The 27,380-nt window shown below is 38.0% G+C and overlaps 1 protein-coding gene and 1 long non-coding RNA gene across 8 annotated transcripts in view; one reads left to right on the top strand and one right to left on the bottom strand.

Annotated features, from left to right (window-relative positions):
- The window catches only part of LOC116565214, a 27,919-nt gene extending 25,696 nt beyond the window's left edge, over positions 1 to 2,223 (bottom strand). For both annotated transcript variants that reach the window (XR_004275329.1, XR_004275330.1), the window contains exons 1-2: positions 2,187 to 2,223; positions 580 to 660 (exon numbers count right to left, since the gene is read on the bottom strand). This is a non-coding gene — a long non-coding RNA (uncharacterized LOC116565214). The remainder of the gene's footprint in view (positions 1 to 579; positions 661 to 2,186) is intronic.
- ASB5 (ankyrin repeat and SOCS box containing 5) overlaps positions 1 to 24,737 on the top strand; it is a 114,750-nt gene extending 90,013 nt beyond the window's left edge. For 3 of the 6 annotated variants that reach the window (XM_032298701.1, XM_032298702.1, XM_032298700.1), the window contains 6 exons: positions 15,686 to 15,765; positions 18,461 to 18,568; positions 19,287 to 19,437; positions 19,596 to 19,730; positions 22,708 to 22,899; positions 23,660 to 24,737. In XM_032298701.1, coding sequence (XP_032154592.1) covers positions 15,686 to 15,765; positions 18,461 to 18,568; positions 19,287 to 19,437; positions 19,596 to 19,730; positions 22,708 to 22,899; positions 23,660 to 23,787 — 794 coding nt within the window. In that variant the 3' untranslated portion in view covers positions 23,788 to 24,737. Of the gene's footprint in view, positions 1 to 617; positions 894 to 8,319; positions 8,704 to 15,685; positions 15,766 to 18,460; positions 18,569 to 19,286; positions 19,438 to 19,595; positions 19,731 to 22,707; positions 22,900 to 23,659 lie in introns of those variants that run through there. The other 3 variants (XR_004275328.1, XM_032298703.1, XM_032298704.1) reach the window with 3 other exon arrangements.
- The last annotated feature ends 2,643 nt before the right edge of the window (positions 24,738 to 27,380 follow it).

Raw genomic sequence — 27,380 nt, 5'->3', positions numbered from 1 at the left:
TTCAATGGCGTGATCTTGGTTCACTGCAACCTCCACCTCCTGGGTTCAAGTGATTCTCCTGCCTCAGCCTCCTGAGTAGCTGGGACTATAGGCACCCGCCACCAACTGCAGCTAATTTTTGTATTTTTAGTAGAGATGGGGTTTCACCATGTTGGACAGCCTGGTCTCTAAATCCTGACCTCAAGTGATCTACCTGCCTCAACCTCCCAAAGTGCTGGGATTACAGGCATGAGCCACCATGCCCAGCCCTAACACACATCTAATTCTTATTTCTGAGGATGAAGGAGAAAAGCTGACCTAGTCACTGATCACTACTGAGCTTTCTGGCTGCAATATTCTGTCTGCAGTCATTATCAACAGGCAATTTTACATTTGATTGATTTGTAGGTTATGTAAATAGGCTTTCCTCTTTCACGATAGAGCTCATTTCTATTCTGTTTCGACTAGGAAAAGCAATTATACCCATTTTGTACTTTCTATATCACACAAATAGTTAAAGACTTCCGGCTGCAGCATGCCTCTGATTTAAAAATAGAAAATGCTCCAGCATTTCTGGCCCATTCCCCACATGGCACCTACCGGCCCTGCTCCAAGTGTTTCTGAATCGAGTTCAATGTTGAAGACATTCTCCGGTTAGCACACAGGAATCCTAGTGAAAGTCTGAAGGGAAGGAGAACATAGTTAGGAATCCAGACACTGATATTTCTTCTTGCTAGAGCACTTGCACTTATGACACCTGGTTGTCACAGACAGAGACGTCAACCAAACTATGTCCGCAGATATTGCTGTTGAAAGGAACTGCATTAAGCAGGTCCTCCCGAAAAGAAGCCTAGTGAGTATAGAGGAATGTTCTTCTAAACGAAAAGCTAGCTGGGGTATTCTGACTAGTCAAGGTTAGTAGAGCAGCCATTTCAAATCTGTTGGTGTCCTGAAATAAACCATATTGGCCTGTTTTTTGCAAATACTAACTTTAAACTGTGGGGTGCTTTCCAGAATGCGGATTGAAATGCACATGTATGGCATGGCAAAGGAGTGCTCTGTATTCTCACCTTTTCGTATATAGAAACTGCATCCGCTGACTCATTCTTATGACTGTATATTAAACATGACGGCAAACTCTTAGACTCTGGCTTGTTTATCTTTCTGTTTCAGCAGGCATTTCTAAGTTGGTATGGAAACAAGGAAAGAGGCCATTAAGCAGGGAATGACTGTTTACAGGCAATATGGAAATTTTAAATCATGTAAATTACACATCAAGTAGGAGGATCATTTAGGCAAGGAAATGAATAGAGCAACTTCCTTAAAGTGTTCTGACACAAAGTCATTAATTATAATAATAGAAAAATATGACAGATAAAAAGGAGAATGAGCACAGTACCAAAGAGGAGGAATTATTTTTAAAAAAGAATATCCATACATTAGCATAAGTTTGAGTAGAACACCTGTGTGGCAGATGATAGACTTAAGTGTTGACAATGCAGATTCAGAGATTAAATGATCCCTGACTCCCAAGATTGTAAGAGTTGTATTTACTATGTAATAGCTGGAGCTTGAAGAATATTATTTATAAATGATTGTTTTTCAAACATACAAAGTGTACTTTCAAATAGTATAAAATAATTTCTTTCAAAAATTGAGAAAGCAACTGGATCCCTCCTCCCCACCCCAATATGCGTTCCCTTTTTATCACTTTTTGGCAACATAATTAACAACAAAATTGAGAAATATACTAGCAATGAAAAAAGTGGTTGACTACAAAAAAGACAATTCAGCAATTCAACAAATGCCTATCCCAGTGCTGACTGTGTGCTAAGCACTGTGCTAGAGGTGGGGAGCAGCAAAATATAGTCTCATCACTTCTTGATCCTTAAAGTCCAGAAGGAATGCAATATTGTAGAAATAAAGACAATCCTGTCATTTCTTAAAGGAATGGTAAATTACTAACTGTGCACTAAACCACAGGCATTAGTAACATAATAGAACTGTGGCAATGGCAAACATTTTTTAAAAAAATAAGTAAACTAATTCACCTGGATGAATCTCACATATCTTCAATGCAGATAGAGACTCTAAAGGAAATTGAAAATAAGCGATCCTTTTATGTTAAAAATCCAATTTTGTGTACAGTCTTCTTTGGCATGGCTTAAATATACTGAAAATATAGAGCTGGGCCCAGTGGCACAGACCTGTTATTCCACTCGGGAGGCTGAGGCCAGAGGATTGCTTGAGCCTGATTTGGAGGCAGCAGTGAGCTATGATCACATCACTGCCCTCCACCCTGGATGACAGAGCAAGATTCTGTCTCTTAAAAGAAGAAGAAAAAAAATGTAATAAAAAAGAAATGCCCCCATGCGTTGATTTAAAAGAAAAAAAAAGAGAAGTCTTACCAAATTTTCACTCGATTTAGCTTTATATTTCCCAGTGCTGTTAATGAGAATGTAAATAGGATCAGTCTTACTGGAGGTAATTTGATGATGTATGTCAGAATTTTAGGAATTTACCCCAAGCAGATAATTATTCACAAAGATGAGTAATAATATTTGATTTCCTAAAACTAAAAGCCACCTAAACATCATTTGGTAGATGATTAAATAAATAAATACATAATGCTATAGCTATACAATTAAATACATATCAGTATATCATAATCACTTGTGGTAGAACTGTATTTTTTCACATAGAACAATGACCATGAGATATCTTAAATGAAAACAAATAGGTTAAAAACATCATGAAAAGTATGATTGTATCTTGATTAAAAATGTGTGTTTAGAAAAAAGTTGGAAAGGTACACTCTAAAATGTTGGTAATGGTTATATTTAGAAATAAACCTTATGATTTCTTGTGTATTTTAAATTGTTCATTTAATGTGCAACTTTTATAATCAATAAGGCACTGTATTGCTGTGTTTTGCTACTATTTCAAATATGCATATTCTTATATCAAAATGTAGAAAACACAATTCCACAGCTCTTTCTTTTGTTGAACTAACCCTTCACTTGTCTAGTCTGTTAGTTATATTTACTATGGACTCCTTATAGATTAACAGTCCACTAAGTGCCCTATGAGTTCTAGGTTTGAAAAGAGAATATTGTACCCTAAAATTTCAACTGGACACTCGAACCGAGTTTGCTTCACGGCTTTGTCAGTTATTGTTTGTAACTTGAGGCAAGTCCTAATGCCGTGGAAATAATAATATTCTTTATTAAGGACACAATTTGTGTTAGACACGTCTCATACCCATGTAACCCTTACAACAACTAGAACATGTAAGTATGATTGTCCCCATTTTATAGATGAGGAAGCTGAAACGTAGCAATTTAAAGAGATGTAGTTAGCAAATATGTGATACAGTCAGGAGTCCAATTCGGATATGCCTTTCACAGCCCTTGATTTTAAGCTCCACACAGCCACTCAGACAAGGTTCTAATGAAGTTAGGTGTGATTCTTAGTGAGTGAGAAATTAGAAAATGTGGAGCACTGTGGAGCAAAAGTGAGTGAGACTGATCCAAGAGTCTATGGACTCCATACCTGCAACCGAGGAAGGCCACACGTGGTAAGTGCTCACACATCAAGTAGCTGAGGATTACAGAAAAAGGAGGGAGCATTTTATTTGGAACTATCGGAGGCTTTCTTGGAGAGGGAGCTTTTGCACAAAGCTTTGCAATATGGGCAGGGCAGAGACGAGAGAGAAAACATTCTAGTCGAGTGGGAAAAAAATCTTACTCCATAAGTTGACATGGTCAAAAGTTAACAGACTTGTTTAACATCCAATTTCAATCTGGCATCAAGCTCCCATTCCCACCAGGCTGCCTGGGAATTCCATCTTTTCAACAGTATTTCCTGTCATCCTCTCCCTTGGAGCTTGTGCAAGAGTTGGAGCTGAATCTTGATTCAGCTGGTGCTTGGTTCCTGATGTATTCAGGATCACAACTGCTCTTCATTCCATGGGCTTCCTGCTGACAAACCTGCTGACTAAGCCCATTTTATCCTTTGCTAAACAGTCCAGCAAATCTGTTGCCTTCACGCCAAATTTAAGGGATGTAACTCTGTCCTGAATGCCAGAACACAGGAACCTAAGACCCATCTGGTTCCTCGAGTTCTTATCACTTCTCAGAGCCATGGCCATAGCAAAGACCTACTAGGTTCCTGCTATTATTCGGGACTTGTATGAAAAACATCTGTCTCTATTGCTCTCTCCCTCTCTCTCTCTCACCCCTTTCTCTCTCAATCTTTCTGTCCCACTTATTTATTGTTCTTACTCTTCTCCCCTCTTTCTTTTTCACTCTGCTGATATACCTTCCCCCTACCAGAAACTTACCTCTTGATTAAGGAAAACTCTTCCAGCCATTTCTGCTGCTTAGATTTCGTAAGCTTCAGTAAGCAGAGCAGGGAAGACAGGGAGGACAAGAACACAGATATATCTCAATAAATTACTATGCAACATGGGAAAGAGAATTGAACAGAGAAGATGGTATAGAAAAAAGACAGAAAAAAGTTGTTTTGGGGAATCTGTCAAACACCCCAGATTAGCTTAAGCAGAGGGTGTATATGGGTAGTAAGTAGTAGAACATAAAACAAAAAAGGAAGATCTGATCCATATTGTAGATAATCTCTAATTCCAGGGTGAGATCTCTAGACTATAATGAGTGGGGAGCCATTTCGATTCTTCAGCCGGAAAGTAATGAGTTCCCAGAGGTGTGTTCAGGGCAGCCACGTGCACCCAGGTATGTGCACCAACCATGGGGCTTGTCTGTCAAAAGAAAGGAGCTCTTTTTTTTTTCTAATTTTCTGAATGCCACTCAATGGGCTAGCTGGGACTTTGGGTGCTTGTGGAAGTTTAATTCAGTGGTAATATACAGGCAAGAATGGTGAGATGGAGGCTGGTGTCAGGAAAATTATTTAGGAAGTTACCGATCAAACTGAATTGAAATGAAAGCAGATACTATTCAATACCCTAATTCAACTTAGTATATCTTCAGCATCTAGAAGGGAAAACATAGCCCAGTAGATAATCACACATGTTCAATAAATGAATAAAATGGTGGATGGATGTGAGGTGTAAGATTATTGCTTAAGGAAGTATTCTCAGGATTCCTTAATGGGGGATGTAAGAGGCTTGGCACAATTTAAGAACCAGTTAATTGAGAAGTCTGAACACCCATGCTCCAAAGTGCTTCTGCAACTCATGTGACTTTGGGCACTCATTCATGCAACAAACATTCATTGATGTGCTAGGTATTGGGGATATGGTAATGCATGAAATAAACTGAGTCTCGCTTTCTAAGGTATTACATTCTAGTGATAAGTGCTGAGAAGAAGAGTAGAGCAGGGAAAGGACACAAATAATGAATACTGGGGAAGGGACAGGGAGGACTTTTTAATAGAAGGTTGTCACAGAAGGCCTCTCTAATAAGGTGATATTTCAGGGAGCACTGAAGTGGAGAACAAGTGATGTGTGTCTCGGAAAGAAGTACTTCAGGCAGAGCAAACAAAAGGTTGTGTAAGGAAAAGCAAGGAGACCAGTATGGCTGGATGAGGATAATGGGCATAGGAAAAAGTGGGTAGAACCCGAGATCAGAGCCTGGAGAGCTCACAGGTCATGGCAAAGACTTTGGATTTTACTCCAGGTGAGAAGGGAAGCCATTGGATTCTCTCTAACTTCCAAAGGATTGCTTAGTCTCCCATATTTCAGACAGACTACAGGAAGGACGTGGGCAGAAATGCACTGACTAGTTAGGAGACTTTTGCAATAGATCAGAGGAGAATAACGGTGGCTTGGACTACGGTATAGTGGTGGAGGTTGAGATACAATCGAAGTTTGGATACATTTAAATGATAGAGGCAAAATGACTTCCTGGTGTGGGCCTGGCAGGCATGAAAAAATTGAGAGAAACTAATGATTATGCAAAGGGTTTTGGCCTTGAAGCACCTAGATGAGTGGAGTTGCCATTTGCGGATTGTGAGAAGTTAGGAGTATTGAATCAATCAAGGGTTCAGTTTGGGACATGCTAAGTTGAATTACCTATTTACATACTCAAGTGGAGAAGTTGAATAGCCAAACCTAAAATTGGGTTAATCAACATGTGGATACTATTTATGCTCTTGGCACTAGAAGGGAGCTCCTCAAGAGTTATTGCTGATAGATGCAAACAAAGACTGAGCTTGGGTGGTGAGGACTGAAGGTGGGAAAGAAGCTACAACAACAAAATCCCTGGGCCAAAACTAACTGACTCCTTTAAAAGAAGCACATAAAACACTCAATATATACAGTTTCCTTGAAAATTATTGTGCTTAAATTTGAGACCATATTATTATTACGAGGCAATGGAGGGAAATGGTAACACTGTTTAAGCCAATAGAGAAATGAAAAAGGAAGAGCTGACTTAAGAGAAAGATGTTGGTTTTTAGAAATGTACTGAGGTGCCAGACATTATTTCCCTCTGTATCAACCATGTTTCAAGGATTTCTGAGGCTCTGTGGTTGTCTGAAAGTATATAATAAAGGCTAGTAAGTGCCTGGTGATTTTTAATTTGCTTATAAATTTGTGAGTTGCCTGGGTGCGGTGACTCACACCTGTAATCCCAGCACTTTGGGAGGCCACGGTGGGCGGCTCGCCTGAGGTCAGGCATTTAAGACCAGTCTGGCCAACATGGTGAAATCGCATCTCTACTAAAAACAAAAAAATCAGCCAAGTGTGGTGGCATGTGCCTGTAGTCCCAGCTACTTGGAAGGCTGAGGCAGGAAAATTGCTTGAACCCAGGAGGCAGAGGTTGCAGTGAGCCGAGATAGTGCCACTGCACTCCAGCCTGGGCAACAGAGTCAGACTCTGTCAAAATAAATAAATAAATATATAAATAGAAATAAAATTTTTTAAAAAATAAACTTATGAGTAGAGATAGGCTTGATGTTGTCACGTCTGAAGCTTATACTGTATACACTTAAGGGGCTTCTTTAAGAAAAGTAACATGAAATTAGGGACAGAGTCTTAGACCGGGATTCTCGTCTAGGTTAGGGTTCCTGCACTTAAGTGTCATTGGCTTCACGGTAAATCCACCTCCATTGTGAAGACAATTGTTGGTTTAATATATTTTTTTAAATTATACTTTAAGTTTTGGGGTACATGTGCAGATTGTTTAATATTTTATGGGGGCCATGCGTGGTGGCTCACACCTGTAATTTCAGCACCTTGGGAGGCAGAGGCTGGTGGATCATCTGAGATCAGGAGTTCAAGACCAGCCTGACTAACATGGTGAAACTCCATCTCTTACTAAAAATATTAGACAAAGTGTGGTGGTACATGCCTGTAATTCTAGCTACTCCAGTGGTGAGGCAGGAGAATCACCTGAACCTGGGAGGTGGAGGTTGCAGTGAGCCAAGATCACACCACTGCACTCCAGCCTGAGTAATGCAGAACTCTGTCTCAATAAATAAATAAATAAATAAATAAATGTATATCATAGGTAAGAGATCTATAAAAGGCACTGCCATTTTTACTGAAATGAAAACATCATGTGAAAACGTCATTGCTTGTTACCTTGCCTTATAATTAGTTTTCTAATTTTCCTATTTTGAGAACACTGAGGAAGAGCAGGTGTGGCTAAATTCTGCACCATTGCTAAGCTAGCTCTCTAATGAGTCCACATCCGGCTTCTGCTGATGGTATGTTCTAAGATTGGGAGCGGGTAAAGACTTTTTTGTTTATTGGTTTTGTTTTCTTTTGAGACAGTATCTCACTCTGCTGCCCAAGCTGGAGTGCAGTATTGGGAACGTAGCTCACTGCAGCCTCAGACTCGGGCTCTAGCAATCCTCCCATCTTAGGACCTCCCCAGTAGCTGGGACTTACGGGACATGCCACCGTGCTCAGCTAATTTTATTTTATTTTTTTAATTTTTTTTTTGAAACGGGGTCTTGCTCTGTCGCCCAGGCTGGAGCACAATGGCGCAATCTTGGCTCACTGCAACCTCCATCCAGCTTTCAGGTTCAAGTGATTCTCCTGCCTCAACCTCCCAAGTAGCTGGGATTACAGGCATGTACCACCGTGTCAAGCTAATTTTTTGTAACTTTAGTAGAGACGGGGTTTCAGGCCAGGCTGGTCTCGAACTTCTGACCTCATCATCCACCTCAGCCTCCCAAAGTACTGCAATTATGGCGTGAGCCACCACACCAGCCCTAATTTTTGTGATTTACTTTTTTTTTTTTTTTTTTTACAAAGACAGGATCTCACTATGTTGCCCAGGCTGATCTCAAACTCCTGGGCTCAAGTGATCCTTCAGCCTCAGCCTCCAGAGCAGCTGGGATTACAGGCATAAGCCACTGGTCCCCAGCCACAAAGACATTTTGAATAATAAAATGGTTTTTCCATGGCCATGGACAGAGGTCTAATTGTAGTGCTTTTATTTCAATTCAGGGCACATACCTTAAAGAGAAAAAAATAACTTAAGACCAGCAATTTCTCAAGTAAAGAGGAGTGATCAATAGGAAAAGGCAATTTTGAAAATAAATCATATTTTCAAAAGCTGTTTTTCTTTGTGGAGGTCGCTGGTCATATTACAAGGAGCTTGGAGCTCCTTAAAATGGCCGAACAGAGCTAGCAAATGACACATGATTTTTTCTTTTCTTGCTGATAAAAAAAAAAAAGTATGAGTCGGATTTACCTCGACAGTGGCTGGTGTGAAGTGCCGTGGGGAGATGGTGATTTAGGTATGGTATCAAACCTTACAAAATCGGATAGATATAAGAACGTGAGTGTTTTTCTCTAGCAATGTGGTGTTTACAAAACAGGGCAGACTCTCCCTGTAAATTATATACCAGATGCCTGGGAACAAGAGTTGTCTCTAAATATAGTCAGAACCACCTCCTGTGTAGCTACAGAGAGAGAGAATAACTAGGAATTTGGTTAGCATGATGAAAGTTACAGACACTTTGTAAAATAATTTCACACTGAATAATTTATCCTAAAGAGTTAAATTACACAATCTTTAAGGGTTGCATTGCTTTTATTTTAGACACTCAATGAAAGTCTAACACAATTATAAAATTACTAAGTAGTTGTACATAAAGCTATTTATATCTTGTTTGACCTTGAGCTCATAAATCTCTGATATAAAGCTTGTTGATATTGAAAAGTAGGATATTTAATATTGAACATGTTTGAATAGAAATCTGTAATTGCTAAATTTTGGATTTTGAACAGGAAAAACGAGGAGTGAAAACAGAGTTCATACAGAAATTGAAATGTGATGTATAGTAGTATCCTTTGATTCTCATATGTTATTAGATTAATTATAGAAATTCTTCTAAGGAATTACAGGAAAATAAATTACAGGGAAATAGATACAGAGTTCAAAACAAAAAGATTCTTTTTCACTGAGTAGTACACATGTTCTAGAAATTACTTCTTTAATAGATTGATATAGCTTCATTTCTTATTTCTTACTTCAGAAAGAAAAAATGTAACAGCAATTGTTGGTTGTTGGCTTATAAATATTTATAAATCACTCAATTGTTTTATAGCATTTAACCAAGCTGACAGTGCAGAAAAATATTTTATTAAATGATGTTATTTATTACTTGAGTTTCCCTATCTCGGGGGAAAAGATTGTTCCTAAAACTCATGTTAAAATCTCCCCCATTTACCAGCTTATGTTTAGCCATTAATACTAGTTATTATTTATTGTGCATTTAAAGAGAGGGCACTTAACTTTCTAATCCTCCCTCTGTCCTGCTTCATGGATTGTGCTTTTCTCATTTGATGAGGTTAGATGACTTTTATAAAGGCCACTGTCCTAAGCTGGGGTGCCAATCCAGGCCTGCCCAACGCCTCAGCTTTTTTTCCGAGCTTCTGTGCCCTACACTCAATCTCATTTCTCACTTCCTCCTGTCCTCTAATTCCTTCTCCTCCGTCTGCTCTCTACTCCCATCCCCCTTCTTCAAGGAATAGTGAGAGATCACAGGGCGCTTTGCAGGCAAGCGGAGCTCAGTTCATTAAATGATGGCATGTGCTTTGTCCCTGCAAGATGGGCCAAGGGCTCCCTCATCCAACATTCAAAACCGGTTTCTGAGGGTAATGATGACATTAAACTTTTTTATGCCAAAGGAGGCCCTATTAATAGAAATAATAGCAAGTGCATATACACAAAATCTGGCTTCAGGTTTTTTGTTTGTTTGTTTGTTTGTTTGTTTTTTCCTCTCCTCATCTTGATGGATTTGAGTTTGGATTATAAAGAAAATAGCAGTGGAGACAGAAAACTAAGTGACAGCGTGGGAGAAAAACTGGGAGATGGGATTTGGATACTTGCATTTATTGAGTCCCTTATGTGGCCTGCTTTCTAAATAATCCTTTCCTTCTCTCTCTCTCTCAACCCCAGCAAGTAATGCTGAACTTGTTCAGAAGACTAATACAATCATTTTGATGAACAAACACATTAGTATGCAAAGGAGAAGAGCTGGCTGGACAGAATATCAAGTCCCCTTCAGCTACAAATATTGTTAGCTTTACGGCCCCTTAAAGGGCATCATAATATACTAGAAAGGAATGAGTCCAGAATGAATCCCAAAGGCCTTTAACATCCCCAACAACATCTGGTTAGTTGTCCTGTTAGCTAGTGACAATGGAAATACAGGCAGGGACAATGGGTCAGCATCACATAATTTGGCACCTGCATTTAAGGGATAAATTAAGGATAATGAAATATACTATTATACAAGAGGGAAACTGATCATTATAAATATTATAAGTGATTATTTAAATGTAAACACATTTAGGCATTGATTACTTAAATTGTTATGAATTTGTCATTGCTTTGCTGATTAAACTGAACAAAGTGGCTTCATATATGCAATCTATTTGCAAAGTTATATTGTAATTTTTATAAATATTTAAGTATTCATAAAAAATTGATATGTGTTCTAAAGTTCTGCAGAATTTCACTCTGCAGTCATATTGTTTAGTGATAATGCAAACAGATGCTTATGATTTTTAAAGCATCAGATTTCATGTTAGAAGCTGGAACTGGCAAAATGCTTTCCCCAAAGAAATCTTATTTGTGATGATAAGCTTGCATTTTACCTAATGAGAACATAATGTTCCAATTTCCTATAAAGTATTACTTTGCCACCAAATTTTGTCCTAACAAAAAATATTTGTTGGTGTGCATTATTGCAATTCTGCCTTGAATATATAATAGAACAGTTGCACAGTAGAAAGAAGTAATACACAAAAGCTAATCACAGTAACTTGCTGCAAATGAATGTCTGGCTTACCAATTTTTCTAGATAAGCAAGAAATAACCCTAGATGGAAACTTATATCTATCTATTGAGAAAGTTTACATTATTCTTTTGGGAGTTGTAATGTCTTTAATTGTAAACCTCAATTATCATTATTCTGTAATTCAAGATAAACACCAGTGCAAGACACTGGCTGGGAGTTGTATCATTTTTGGAACATACTCAAGGAATTGCTTTTCTTCTTATAAATACATGATAAGACTTCTTATTGTCTTTTTCTCTTAAAATCAGGGAGCGGAAGAAATTTGCTGAAACGGAATCAGAATGAAACAGACTATATTTTAAAATAGTAAGAGATGATTAATAAAGACTGTGTACCAATAGAAATTCCCTAGCTAAGAAACAGAACCCAATATAAGAAAAGTACTTTTAATTTTCATCCCACTAAATTAACAAAATCTTGCTGAAACTTAGAATCAGAGTTAGTCTTTGCCTCCCTAATTTGGGTTACTTCCTTACAATTTAGCATGGATTCCAACTTTCCTACACTATTGCCATAGTATCTTGTTGCAGTAAACTTTATCTTGTCAAGGAACAGCCTACTTTTGCTAAGAATAAAATGAAATAAAATTTCTGTTCAGACTGAAGGGTTTTATTTCAGAGGGGTGTTAGAAGGAACCATATAGTAATGAAATCACCGACAGATAGGATTACTATCTCTTGACAAAAGAAAAGTATTGTCACTGCAGGTAGGAGGCTGCAGTTTGAATTTTACGTCCACCCCTTTCTAGCTGTGTGACCTTAGGCAAGTTATTTACCTTCTGTGTGCCTCAGTTTCCTTACCTGGAAAACAGAGATAATAATAGTGCCCATCTCAGAGGATCAGACTGAGGATTAAAGCAAGTAAATTTATGCCCAGCAATCAGGGCAGGACCTGGCATATGGTGAGGACTATGTAAGTGCTTTCTGTTTTTATTTAGGTAATCAGGTTATCATTAAATAAGTTGGTTTTTCTCAATCTTAAGATTGTTAATGGTGCAGAGGGCAGAAGTCATTTACCAATCATCAATCCTGTTGTATCTAGTAATATTTCAGAATTTTCTCAGAAATACAAATCCTAAGGGAAAACAGGCAGAGTCTCTCTTCTCTCTGTTGATTTACAAGTAATGGTAATAACAGCTAATGTTGAATAGTGTTTACTATGTGCATATACTAGTCTAAGCACAATGTATAACATCTAATTGAGTTTATCATATCTCCTTGAGGTATATGCAATTATTATTTCCATCTTCAAGTAGAGGAAATGAAATCTAGAAGAAATGTAATGATTGGCTGGGCGTGGTGGCTCACACCTGTAATCCCAACACTTTGGGAGGCCAAGGCGGGCGGATAACCTGAGGTCGGGAGTTTGAGACCAGCCTGACCAACATGGAGAAACCTGTCTACTAAAAATACAAAATTAGTCGGGCATGGTGGCACATGCCTGTAGTCCCAGCTACTTGGGAGGCTGAAGCAGGAGTATCACTTGAACTGGGAGGCAGAGGTTGCGGTCAGCCGAGATCTTGTCATTGTACTCCTGCCTGGGTGACAAAAACGAAACTCTGTCTCAAAAAAAAAAAAAAAGTAATGATTTAGAGAGTCATGGTGTCTAACTCCAGAGCTAATGCTCCTAGCCCTGACTGCCATGACCATGCATTGTCTTCTTTGCTTTGCCTTTTGGTTTATGCAGAGCGATTTTACTGCAGGTAAGATACTTAGTGGCCTCAGAGGTGTTTCCTTATCACAATGGTGATACCCATTTTATAGCAACGGGCAGTAGAATGCTTAACCACTAGGACGCCATTGACAGTCACTTCAGGAGAGTTTGGGTGCAGTAGTGCCCACTCCCCACTTCAGACACAGGGCTCTGCTACTTGCCCTGCTTAGCAACATGTTGCAACCCCTACACCTCAGAGCCTGGGCAAGCTTGGGTGGGGGGACCACAGGAAATAGCAGAAGGAGCTGGGAGTGTGGAGAGGTGGACATTCAAGCTGATATTCCTGCTAAAAGGACAGAAAAAAATTGAGAGGAGGGGTTCAAAGTGAAAAACCATGAAACAAAACTTTTTTGTGGCTCACCTGGTGACCGTAATTCCCCTCTTATCTGGTAGTTGTATTAGTCAGGATTCTCCAGAGAGACAGAACCAATAGGTGAGAAATAGAAAGATAGATAGATACCTAGATACATAGACAGACAGAGAAAAACATAGACATATGAGAGGCGGTGTATTAGGGGAATTGGCTCACATGATTATGGAGGCGGTGAAGTCCTGCGACAGGCTGTCTGAGAGCTGGAGACCCTGGGATGTGGCAGCGTGGCTCAGTCCAAGTACAAAAGCCTCAGAACCAGGAAAGCCGATGTCATTCTCAGTCAGAGGCCACAGGCCTGAGAACCCAGAGAGCCACTGAAGTCCTGGAGTCTCAAGGTCAGAAACAGCCTGGAGTTCTGAGGTCCAAGGGCAGGAGGAGGAGAGTGTCCCCACTCCAGGAGAGTTTTCTTGTTCTCTCCAGGCCCTCAGCCATATGATGGTGCCCAACCTTACTGCAAGCAGCTCTTCTCCACTCAGCCACCTACTCACAAGACAGTCTCCTCTGGAAACACCCTCACAGACACACTCATAAGCAATGCTTTACCCATTCTCTAGGTGTTCTTTAATTCAGTCAACTTGACACCTGAAATTTACCATCACTAATCCACCCCTTGTCAATATGGCACCTATATGCATCTCCTTAAGCCATACTTAATCTCCAAAATTAATGCAACAACAGGCCGGGCACAGTAGCTCATGCCTGTAATTCCAGCACTTTGGGAGGCCAAGACTTGGGGATCACCTGAGGTCGCGAGTTCAAGACTAGCCTGACCAACATGGAGAAACCCCATCTCTACTAAAAATACAAAATTAGCTGGGTATGGTGGTGCATGCCTGTAATCCCAGCTCTCAGGAGGCCGAGGCAGGAGAATCACTTGAACCTGGGAAGCAGAGGTTGCGGTGAGCCGAGATTGCACCATTTCACTCCAGCCTGGGCAACAAAGAGCAAGATTCCATCTCAAAAAATAAAAATGAACAAATGCAACAACACGGTAATGGTTCTGCCAGATGTAATATTACTATCCTGCCAATAACAGAAAATGCACTAATCCCTTCTCCAAAAGAAGAGGTAAAGATCTTGGATGATGTTTACTCTTTTCCTGATATCTCATGATTTAAAAAGTCAGTGTATCTTATGTTACCTATAGAGGAATAAGAAGGGAATGAAAATGAAGATAAATTTCCTTAATATATGTACATATGCCCACATATTCTTAACAAAATAGAAAGTACTCATGACAATTATAATTTCTGCCACTGGTCACGTGATCATAGCTGCTGTCTATAACTACCTTCTTCTACTACCCATTATGTAACTAACCCCTTTGTCTCCAGCAAGCCCCTCAGCCGGCCGTAGTTCTTTACCTGGCAAGATGACCCAAACCTTCATTCCTGCTGCGCCATTCATAGTCCTGCCTGGATTGAGTGTTGTGGTTTTCCTTTGATCTTACTCACAGGACATGATAATATACTAAGAGATTCTCTAAAGGATGTTCTGTACTCTGGACATACTCTTCCTTAGCTCCATTGTGGGGCAGGAGTCCAGTTTCCCTATGGTAGTCTTGCTCTGTGATGCCAGTCAGCACCATAACTCCCTTCCTAGTCTGTTGACTCAGAGGCAGGAGGAGCTCATTCTCAACTTCCATGGCAATGGAATACATGTCGTGTCTCTGAGTGGAAGCTCTTTCCTCCCTCTGGAACTAAGACTTCTATGTCAGCCAAGCATAAAGTCAGGAAGAAGAATGTTGCGAGTGGGTCACTAGGGGTAATAGTGAGTGCAGGTAATTCAAAAGGCACAATAAGCTGGGTGTGGTGGTTCACGTCTCTCATCCCAGCACTTTGGAGGCCAAGGCAGGTGGATCACTTGAGGTCAGGAGTTCAAGACCAGCCTGGCCAACATAGTGAAACCCTGTCTCTACTAAAATTACAAAAATTATCCAGGCATAGTGGTGCATGCCTGTGGTCCCAGCTACCTGCGAGGCTGAGGCGGGATAATTGCTTGACCTGGGAGACCAAGGTTATAGCGAGCTGAGATTGTACCACCGCACCCCAGCCTGGGCAACAGAGCGAGACTCAATCTCAAAACAATAAAGAATAAAAATGGCATAGTAAGTCTGGGATGGGTAAATCCCAGAGCATGCATCATGTTGGGAACTGCCTATCTGGTTCCTGCAATAAGAGTCAAATTTCCCAATAAACAGTATAAGTATCTGGGCCACCCTGTTGAACACTGGGTGTGAAAAATTTATGTGACCCAGGAATTGATTATTTCTACTAGCATTCACTTTGATGCATAGAATTTTGTTTTCTACTTTTTTTTTGACAGGTTCCTGGGCAGATCGATCACCACTACATGAAGCAGCAAGTCAAGGTCGCCTTCTTGCTCTGAGAACATTATTATCACAGGTAATATATTACACATAGTTTAAAATATGCCCCCTTTCCATGTGCATGGAACATGGTCAAAACAAATCAATCCAAATATAATAAAATTACTTAAATTTTACTTCTGCCCTTTTAACTCATGTCAGAGAGGGCAATAGCTTCTCATTTGTCTTTGAAAATTCTTTCATAAATATTCTGATATAGTTGTATGTCTAAGTATTTCAAATTTCTCAGAGAGCATATTTGTTCATAGATAGACATTTAAGGAAGTAATGATTGGGTTTATATATTATTGATTAAGCTTTCTAAATATGCTTAACTCTGTATAATATGTGCAGCTAATTACAGACTTAGTTCTGTAATAAAATATCCAAAAAGAAGTCACCAGAGCAGATGCCAAAGCAATCTTTTTTTATAATATGGTGATCTGTAATATGCTCCAGGAAATTGCCTAACAAGGCTACAGGACAATCATTTATATACTTGCCTGCTCATCAGATTCACCAGAGGAAAAATGAAAAACACAAATCCTTATTGAAACAGAAAGCTTGGACTTTTTTTTTAAGCTTCTGATGTAATTCAAATGCACGTCCAGGCTGGGCGTGGTGGCTCATGCCTGTAATCCCAGCACTTCGGGAGGCCAAGGCAGGCAGATCACCGGAGGTCAGGAGTTCGAGACCAGCCTGGCCAACATGGTGAAACCTCATCTCTACTAAAAATGCAAAAATTACCCAGGCATGGGGCTCACACCTATAGTTCCAGCTACTCAGGAGTCTGAGGCAGGAGAATCAATTGAACCCAAAAGTTGCAGTGAGCCAAGTTCATACCACTGCATTCCAGCCTGGGTGACAGAGCAAGACTCTATCTCAAAAAAAATAAAAAATAAAAATAAAATGCACACCCAGATCTGGAAGTCATGCTCTAGTGTTTCCCAGTCTCAAGGAGAAACATTCTCAGATGGCTACGAAGAAAGGAAAGGTTGCCTGTTTAAACAGCACTGCCTGGGTCTCAAGACCTGGATCTTAGGCTGGCACTTGAGGTGAACCACAACCTACCTGAGCTTCCTATTCTCATGTGTAGAATGGAGATGTAGGATGACATACTTTTTCAGGGACTTCCAGTTCTGCAATAACCATGTGACTATTTTGTTTTGTTCATCACTCGATGGGAGGAAAATAAACACTGAAAAGGGGTCAACAATTTCTAAAGGACAATTCCTCAGATAGGGCCATGTCGTTCTTTGAAGAAGAGCAGTCTTAGCATATGTTTCAGTGTGTGTCCCTAATCCACTGACAGTTCAGCCAGGAATCACGTGAGGCTGTCCCCAGAGCCTGATGTGAAAGGGCATCTCTGCCTTCTCAGGTGTTTCCATCATCTGGTCCCCTCGAGTGTGTGGCAGTGTGGCATTAGCTCCCCACATCTGACTGCTGGCTGGCCAACTTGAAAGCGTCTGAAAGGATCATCTGTTTTTCTTGCCTTCATTTAAAAATTCTTCATGTCTATATTGGTATTATAGATTTTGGTGATCTGTAATATGTTATGAGGATTTGGCTTTGAAGTTCTTCCTATTGCAGTGCTTAGTATGATTGTCAATAGACAAGGAAATACAAAAGATATCCAGAAGGTAAACAATCTCATATCCTAATAGTATGGAGTTATTTTAGTGTGATATTTTGAGTTTGATTGGAATACAGTGAAAAAGTGTATACTTAGTTTTGATTAAATAATTATAAAAAATAATGTTTTCATATGCTGGGCATTGTAATAGTAATAGCTTTACATGGATCATCTCATTTAATTTTATTTTTTTTCTTTTCCTTTTTCTTTTTTTGAGATAGAGTTTCACTCTTGTTGCCCAGGCTGGAGTGCAAAGGCACAATATCAGTTCACTGCAACCTCTGCCTCCTGGGTTTAAGTGATTCTCCTGCCTCAGCCTCCTGTGTAGCTGGGATTACAGGCATGCACCACCATGCCTGCCTAATTTTGTATTTTTAGTAGAGACAAGGTTTCTCCATGTTGGTCAGGCTGGTCTCAACCTCCTTACCTCAGGTGACCTGCCCATCCTGGCCTACCCAAGTGCTGGGATTTAAGGCATGTACCACCGTGCCCAGCCCTCATTTAATTTTCATGATAGTCTTAAAATTTAGAGGCAAAGGTATTTGTCCAAATTAAAACTATTCATGATGGAGTTATGCTTCAAACCCAAGTCTAATTGATTTTATAGTCAGAGTTCTTAACCACCAGCATACAACTTTATCATACCTATTTAGTGACAAAAATTCACAAAACTGTTTACTATAGTGTAGAGTATTATTCTGCAAACCTTGGCTGACCTGTAATTTTATAGCCTCAAGCAAAACAAGTCTTTAGTTCTATAAAACAACAAAAAAAGAGTGTTTAGTTCTACAAAGCAAAGCACAAAATAAGAACAAAAAATATTAAGAAAGCAACATTTAAAGAAAATGTGCCAGAATATATTGAACATAATATTTAAGGCATTATTAGGTTCAGACATGATGGTGCCGTAAAAATAGGGCTAAGGAGTCTGGCAAGGGATTGACCCTATGGCATTTGAACAGCCTATCCTACTAAACTGGAAACCGGTTTGCCTGAGAGTCTTTGATCTTTAAATATATCACTCTCTAATGACATCAATAGAGATGATGTTTTAAATATATAACTCTTTGCTCACCTTTCAAAATTATGTCATATTTAGGGTTATAATGTAAATGCAGTAACCTTAGACCATGTCACCCCATTGCACGAAGCCTGCCTTGGAGATCATGTGGCATGTGCCAGAACTCTGCTGGAAGCAGGAGCTAATGTAAGTACCCTTTCAGAGCATTAACAATTTACCATTTACTGATGGAGAGAATGCGACAAAGTTCTCATTTTACTTTTCTTTCCTTGATTCTCGGTAGTTTTCAAAAATAGCAGAATAAAAATAAAGCTCTTGAATTCCTTCGCCTTCTTATTGCACTCTAAAAAGGATTTACAATCATTGCATAAATGGGGAGTATGCTGCGTAATAATATAGACTATTCTTTAGGCTATTTTCTGCTTTCATGACTCTAAATAGCAATTGATGAACATCTTTAGGTCTATAACATTTGCCCATCTTTTGGATGATTTTCCTTAAATAAAGTCTCAGAAATAGAATTACCAATTTTACCACTTTAAGCTAGCAATGTGGCTTCATTACAACTTTATCATCATTCCACTTCTTTCTTCATTTTTATTCTTACTGAAAAGTATCTAATCATTGAACTAGATCTTATTTGCTCTTTGAGCACGCGTTTTTTTCATGATTTCCACTAGTTGTATGCCCATTCCAATGAATTATCTGCCACATCACATTTCTCTCTGTTTTACAGCTTTTCTTATTAATGCGTAAGAGCAAAGTATACTTTGTCATATTTACTGTGCACAGTTTCCCAAGTGTTTCTGTTAGCAGATCACATAACTTTTGAAAATGCACAACTAAATCGGTTAATCATGTATGACTTATGAGTCTTATTTCTGGATATTTTGGTTTGGTTTAGGTAAATGCAATCACAATAGATGGCGTGACTCCATTATTCAACGCATGCTCCCAAGGCAGTCCGAGCTGTGCAGAGCTGCTTCTGGAGTATGGCGCCAAAGCCCAGCTGGAGTCATGTCTTCCGTCCCCCACACATGAGGCTGCCAGTAAAGGTAACTTAGCCCTGGGATTAAGTGACAAGCGGAGAAAGTTTCTTTAGCAGCCTGCAGTACTGTTTATCTTTCACTGAGTGACACCACAGGGGAAGCCTGGGGTGATGTGCGTGGGGTGGATGGGCATTAAGTTAAACTCCTCTCCTTTGTGTTGGCAGGTCACCATGACTGTCTTGACATCCTGATATCCTGGGGCATAGATGTTGACCAAGACATTCCTCATTTGGGAACTCCTCTCTATGTAGCTTGTATGGCACAGCAATTCCATTGCATCTGGAAGCTTCTCTATGCTGGTATTTTCCTTTAAAACATCTTTTGTCCTGTCCATACACACAAGCAGTTATTTATTTCTCTAAATGAGCTCCTTTCAAATTAAATCTCATTGCTAAAAAAAAGTTCTTATTGTAAGCATTTTCACACATGATTAGAGAACCAATAAAAAAGAACCTCATTCTTGATTAAGTTCCCTTCCTAGTTCACAGATAGATGCATTATCTCTATATTCCGCATGCACTGCATTAGCAGACATTTGGGTATGTAATGGAGTCTGAAAGCTCCACTTTTAGGTCACAAAATTAGGATCCTCAAGACTGAATGTGATGTTGCCAAGAATGTATATATCTTGGAACAAATCCATCAAAAGAAATTTTCAGGATAGTAACTGCTTGGACAGCCTCATCTTCTGCTAACTTTTAAAACTCATGTACTTTTCTAGACTTTGTACTTTCTGTCTTGCTTACTTGAAAAGAATCACTGCCCTTTTCCATTTACTCAAAACAAATCAATTCCTCAAGATTTGTTTCAAGTAAGTTAGCTTTAGTCCCCTGAAAAACATTTTTTTTTCTTCTTTTTTGAGATGGAATCTCACCCTGTCACCCAGGCTGGAATGCAGTGGTGCGATCTTGGCTCACTGCAACCTTTGCACCTTTCAGGATCAAGTGATTCTCCTGCCTTAGTCTACCGAGTAGCTAGGACTACAAACATGCACCACCTCGCCCAGCTAATTTTCTTTTTTATTTTTAGTAGAGATGGGGTTTCACCATTGGTCAGGCTGGTCTTAAATTCCTGACCTTGTGATCCTACCCACCCCATCCTCCCAAAGTGCAGGGATTACAGGTGTGAGCCACCGCATCCAGACCCTGAAAAATATTTCTAACCTATTGAGATCATAGTGGCCCCACTCATCACAGGACTGGGAGTCCCTTTAGGATTTGGATTATCACCTCTTTTCTCTGGCATGGTTCTTCTCTCTTATCCTCTCATGTGACATAAGTTTAGTAGATACATAAAATGAATAAATGAAGTTCTATGCTATTTATTGTTTATGAGAGTCATTTGATCCCTGATATATACTGATCTTTATTTTTAGTAAACCCTTTATGCACTACTCACATTATCTTAGCTAACAGAGAAACTTCTTGCAAGCAGGGTCTACATCTACTATTTCATTCTTATTACACCTAGTCAGTCTTAGACATGAGTTCTGTTACTAGTCATTGACAGATTGTTATTTTCTGGCTATGTTCTCCTGTAATTTTTTATATGATCAATAGAATTTATGCTCTATAGCAAGCTTGTCCAACCCGCCGCCCAGGGACCACATGCAGCCCAGAATGTCTCTGAATGCCTCCCAATACAAATTCATAAACTGTCTTAAAATATTAAAGGTCTTTTTTGGATTTTATTTTTTTTAGCTCATCAGCTATCATGAGTGTTAGTGTATTGTATGTGTGGCTCAAGACAATTCTTCTTCCATTGTGGCCAAGGGAAGCCAAAAGATTGAACGCCGCTGCTTTAGAGTGTTTCTTTGGTTTGCTAGGAATATTATTCTTTCCACCAAATGTTTTGTACTGGGCTTTAAAAACTATGTGGGCCTATAATCCCAGCACTTTGGAAGGCCAAGGCAAGTGCATCACCTGAGGTCAGGAGTTTGACACCAGCTTGGCCAACATAGTGAAACCCCATCTCTACTAAAAACACAAAAATTAGCCAGGCGTGGTGGCAGGCACCTGTAGTCTCAGCTACTTGGGAGGCTGAGGCAGGAGAACCACTTAAACCCGGGAGGCAGAGGTGACAGTGAGCCAAGAGTGTGCCACTGTTCTTCAGCCTGGGTGGCACAGTGAGATTCCATCTTAAAATAAACAAATCAATAAATATGGAAAAGAACTGTTAGTAATTGTTGATTGATTGTTATTTGGAGGCCCTTTTCTTCCATAAAATTGACATAACCAACAATGTTTATGCTTTCTCTATGGAAATTTTGCTACAGAATATAATTTTTCCCTAAACATTTTATATTTGTTTAAAAAATATTGAAAATGATTACATTTATTGAAATTTGAAAGGAGCAGAAGGGCCATAAAGGGACACTGAAAGTATACTGCCTCTTAAAGACATCATTAGTTTTACAGATAGTAACGGAAAACAGAGTTGAAAAGAACTTATGTATTTTTATTGGTAGACATTTCTGGTGTTGTAACTGTTTATGTACCAGAAGATGGGATGGTTATTTTTAACAGTACTAAACAGCATTTATTTATTGCAGACACATTGAATGACCACCATATGCCAGGCTTTGCACTGGGATAAAGTAATATGCAATAGGTAATTTAACATGTAGGCTGTATTTTAACATAAGCATTTTTTTAAAATTTCATTTCATGCAGACATCATCAATGTTCCTTTAGATTTAAGAGGCTCAATATATTTATATACTTATTGACTTAAACTACATGAGTAAAAGGTGGCAGGAAAATCTATATATATGTTACCTAAATAGCTCACACATTTATGAGTACCAAAGAGCTTCGTTGCCTTAAATAAATGAAAAGAATAATAGCAATAAGCTCTTGAATAATTCTAAAAGCCATCAACCATGATGAAGATAAATATGAATGAACTTAATTGTGCATTCTTTATAATATTAGTTAACATGATTACTTTTGAGATCATTTAAAAGTTAAAAATAATTTTATTATGATAGTTCAAGCATACAGAAAAGTATCAGAAAGTAACATAACAAATGTATGTATCTCTCATATTCATATGTACCCAGTTTATATATATGTATATGTAAATATGAGGCATATGTGTGTATGTGGATACTCCATATATATATATATATATATATATATATATATATATCACTCATAACAGAGTTGAAGTCCCCTTGGTAACCTTCCTCTATTGCCTTTCCTTTTCTACACCCACTGAGGCAACTGACTTTAGTAATTTTCATTTATATTTATCTTCACTCCCTATTACATGTAGGTGCTGATGTACAGAAAGGCAAGTATTGGGATACTCCATTACATGCTGCTGCTCAACAATCCAGTACAGAAATTGTAAACTTACTGCTAGAATTTGGAGCAGATATCAATGCCAAAAATACAGAGCTTCTGCGACCTGTAGATGTAGCTACGTCTAGCAGTATGGTGGAAAGAATACTGCTTCAACATGAAGGTAAGAAAAATACATGTGGAAATGTACAAAAGCAAAAATATTTTTGCCCAAGATGAAAGTGAGAGACTTTTTGTTGGCGTGGAAAGCAACAGTGGCATAAAATGTCAAACATTATTTGTGAAAGTAGATAATTTTTTAATTAAAAAAGATGATGATTTTAATTTTCTCTTTTTATCTTACCTAAACTATGATATTCCTTTGGTTAAATACATTTTGTTTGTTTTGGTGATGCATTATATGTAGTTCTGGTGTAATATCTGCTGATTTATATTTGGAACATGCCTCATTTTATAAGGGCATGAACCTTCTATAACATATTATAGAAATGAAATTAGGAAATATTTTTACATTTAAGACTTTTGTTCTAAAATAGGGTTTCTTAAGCCTGGTCCAGGGAATATAATATTTCTTTTAGTGTAAATATTAAACCTAATTTTAAAATTTCTTCTTTTAGTAAGTAACACTTCTCAGGACTTTTGATTTATATCTCCTTCAAAAAGCAGACTTTTTCTAAGGCTTTAAATGCAACAATTATTTCTTAAGCCTGAGGATTATAATGCTTTAAAGAATGTATATGGAATATATCTCAATTATAATAAGATCTCATGAATAAAAGCAATATAACTGCTTACATAAATTTCCCTAGTATAGTGTTCATAGCACAAAACATTGTAGTTTTTATGATTTTGTTTTATGTATCTTGCAACATAAAAAATTAATTTCTATTTTAATTAACAAGTACTTTCACATCTTCCTGTAGCCACCCCAAGCTCTCTTTGCCAACTCTGCCGACTCTGCATCAGACACTACATAGGAAGTCCAAGATTGCACCTTATCCCACAGCTCCAGCTGCCAACATTACTAAAGAATTTCTTACAGTATCGATAAAACAGTAAAATAATTCTAAATATCTTGAAAATCAAAATTTTTATTTCTTTTGCTTAAGGAATATTTCATATTAAAATATGCTAAAGACAGGGTAAAAGTGAGTATCAGATCACCCAGGGAAGCAGTAAAATATCAATTTTAATTTTAAGTGTATTAGTTAATACTATTGTTTTATAATGTATACTGTCTTTGGATTATAGCATATTTATAATACCTATTTTTTTGTTATTTCAATATATCCTCTTGTTGACTTAGAAAAAAAGTATCTTATGTTTTCTTTCCAATTGGAAAGAAAACTCTTAGTAAAGTTATTCATATTATATTTTAAAAGGGCTATATTCTTCAACTAATGGGTTAACTTTTTAATTTTTGCTATTATAATTGGCTAACTTGTTATTGATATTGACATAAAATATGAGTATGGCTTAGCAAAGAGCATCTAATATGCTTTCTGAAACCAAGATGATGCTTATTCAGGAAATCCACTATGTTGAGTGATATCCACTGGTCATTAAAACGACCGCTTCATAAAAATAAATTGCCTACGCCCTTACCCCCCTCAAAGTACTCACAAGTCACTTCTTTTCTCCATAGTACATGGACCTGTTACAGAAAAGTGATAAAATGAAAGGTCAGTACTGCCCTTTCACCCTGAGATATTTAGAACATTACACACCGGGTAAGGCAATTTTAAGACCTCCTCCTTTTCAGGAGTAGCTCCTGATCATCTCTTATCAGTGCTTTTACATACATATTACTCCAGCCTTCTTCCATTTCAGAAATTGTCAATAGCTAGTCATACTTGGACTTAAGAAAATGAACTCTATATCTAATTGACAAAGAGGTCCTGGATCATATTCTGAGGATCATCAAATCATTCTGCAGATATTAAAATAATGCAAGATAAAAACTCAAATTGTGGAGCTTTTTTCGCGGGGGGTAAATAATTTTCTTTTTTAAAATTCTACTTTAAGTTTTGGGGTACATGTGCAGAATGTGCAGGTTTGTTACCTAGGTATATACGTGCCATGGGGGTTTGCTGTATCCATCACCCCATCATGTACATTAGGTATTTCTCATAATGCTATCCCTCCCCTAGTCCCCTACACACTGCTATTCCTCCCCAGCTCCCCACAATAGCAAAGACTTGGAACCAGCCCAAATGCCTATCAATGATAGATGATAAATTGTGGAGCTTTTAAAGAGTGGGTGCCATTTAATACATTTGGAGATCTTAAAACATGTATATAGAGAACTTAACTGCACTGTTTCTAATTCTTTTTACACAAAACAAGGGTTTACAGTATACTGTATTTGCAAGTAATAGCAACAGACAGTATTGTATGAAAGAAGACACTACCGAGCTAGTCCTCTGCAAGGGCAAATACTATGTCTATTCTCCTCGGCTTTAACTGTACTCGAGTGCAACAGAAAACATAATAAAATGTTATGCCTTTTTTGTAATTCAGGGTCTATTATGATTTTACAAATAGGATAATTAACACACAACTCTGCATAAAACAAAAACAGCTTTTGGTGAGTTATATAGATTTATTAAATTTTGATAAAGTAAATATTTGGATCACTATTTTCAACAGCCCTAGGCTTATTTTCTTGTGACTTCTTGGCTAACTTCCAGAGATTGTATATGAGCCCCGATCACTAAGCTTGCATTTTGGCAGACAAATAAAAAATCAGGCGAGATTTAAAACGTTTGTTGAGATTTTCAAACGTAGCGTATGCATTAAACAATGTTTTCTATGTGAATATGGCCCTTTAAATGTCTTTTTTATAGAATATCTCAGTCTAACACATTCGTAATGGAGAATGTACATTAAAATGGAGTTCTTATTACAGAATAACCTGGTTAAACAGATAATAAAGCTGCTTTTTGGTAAAAACAGGTTTCCACCAGTATCTTCCCTGAGCTAGAGGTGAAGTCTTAGACTGTAAGGGTAATGCAACACATCTGTCTTACTGGTCTTGGTCCAGTAAGAGAAGTAAATATCAAACATGAAAATGGACACTTTACAATTTCAGTACATCTGTACCTTGTATCTTAGCTGGAGTATGATTGTCTTATCAAAGCGGTGTTCTAACTTAAATATATTGTATGTTTGTTATTATATTAAAGTGTGATTATTATTCATTGGAATAAAATGCTTTGTGTTTGTCTCATTATATTTTATAATGAAAGATCATGGAGAATATGACTCAATTGCACTAATTTTTTCACCAACAGTTTCCAAATCACTGAGTTATGAGCATTAAGATAGAATATCACAGATTAAAAAATAGATACCTCAAAGGCCTTCTAATCCAAAACATATTTTATATATATGTGACATATAATACATATTATATGTGATATTTAATACATACGATGTTATACATTTATACATATTTTGTGCATACATATATATAAATATACACACACACACTAAAGTTCAAGGACAAAATTTCACAAAGTAAAACAAAAAAAATAGTCACTATGTGACATAAGACTTAAGAAGTATAGTAAAACAGTTACTGTAGATAGACACTGTTGAAACAATTTTTTGGATTAAAAAGGTAACTTCTGTGATTTTTATAATCACAGCATATATCTGGTGTTTCTGAGAAAGTCAATAGATACGTAGTAGAAAAGAAAGGCCTCCAGGGCAGAAAGCTTTCATTGTTCCATCACAGAACTGAGCTCAACTGACTGGTGATCCAACTATAAAACAACTTAAAAATTATCCTTTCCCTTGGGTTATTCCCACTTTTTCACTTCAGTTTCTCTATTATTATTATTATCATTTATAATTTAGGTTAAGTTTAGCCCTTTCTCTTAAAAACCTAAGTGAACTTTCTCACATGTTCAAGATTGATGGAAAAATACAAAAATTATCCAGGTGTGGTCACACACACCTGTGGTCCCAGCTGCTCAGGAGGCTGAGGCAGGAGAATTGCTTGAACCTGGAAGGCGGAGGTTGCAGTGAGCTGAGATCATGCCACTGCACTCCAGCAGCCTGGGTGACAGAGTGAGACTTCGTCTAAAAAAAAAAAAAGACACTTCAAATGGAAAAGCAGCTGTATTTGGAGTTACCTCCTGATTAAGTTTAGTAATCCACACTCACTCATGAACAGGATGAAGGAAGTTCCTTAGATACCCTGGAAAGATGCAGGTGAGCTAATGGTAGAGGAAAACCTCACTCCAGGTACCAAGCAATATGACATTCAGCATCCAATCAGGAAAACAGAAGTAATTCCAGGCATTCAACAGATTCAACAGCAAGAACTTTAACAGCTGATCCTTGAACAACATGAATATTAGGGGCACCAATGTCCTGCATGGTAGAAAACCCAAGTACAACTGTTGACTCCCTGAAAACATAATTATTAATAGCCTACTGTTGACTGGAAGTCTTACCAATAACATAAATATCAACATATATTTTGTGTGATATGTATTATCTACTGTATTCTTACAATCAAGTAAGCTGGAGAAAAGAAAATGTTATTAAGAAAATCATAAAGAAAATATATTAACTATTCATTAACTGGAAGTGGATCATCAGAAAGGTCTACATCCTCGTCTTCACACTGAGTAG

The sequence above is a fragment of the Sapajus apella genome, unplaced genomic scaffold, assembly GCF_009761245.1.
Source record: "Sapajus apella isolate SASKATOON/1434 unplaced genomic scaffold, GSC_monkey_1.0 scaffold39, whole genome shotgun sequence".
In the NCBI taxonomy this organism is placed as follows: Eukaryota; Metazoa; Chordata; class Mammalia; order Primates; family Cebidae; genus Sapajus; species Sapajus apella.
This window is presented reverse-complemented; position numbering and strand designations above follow the sequence as displayed.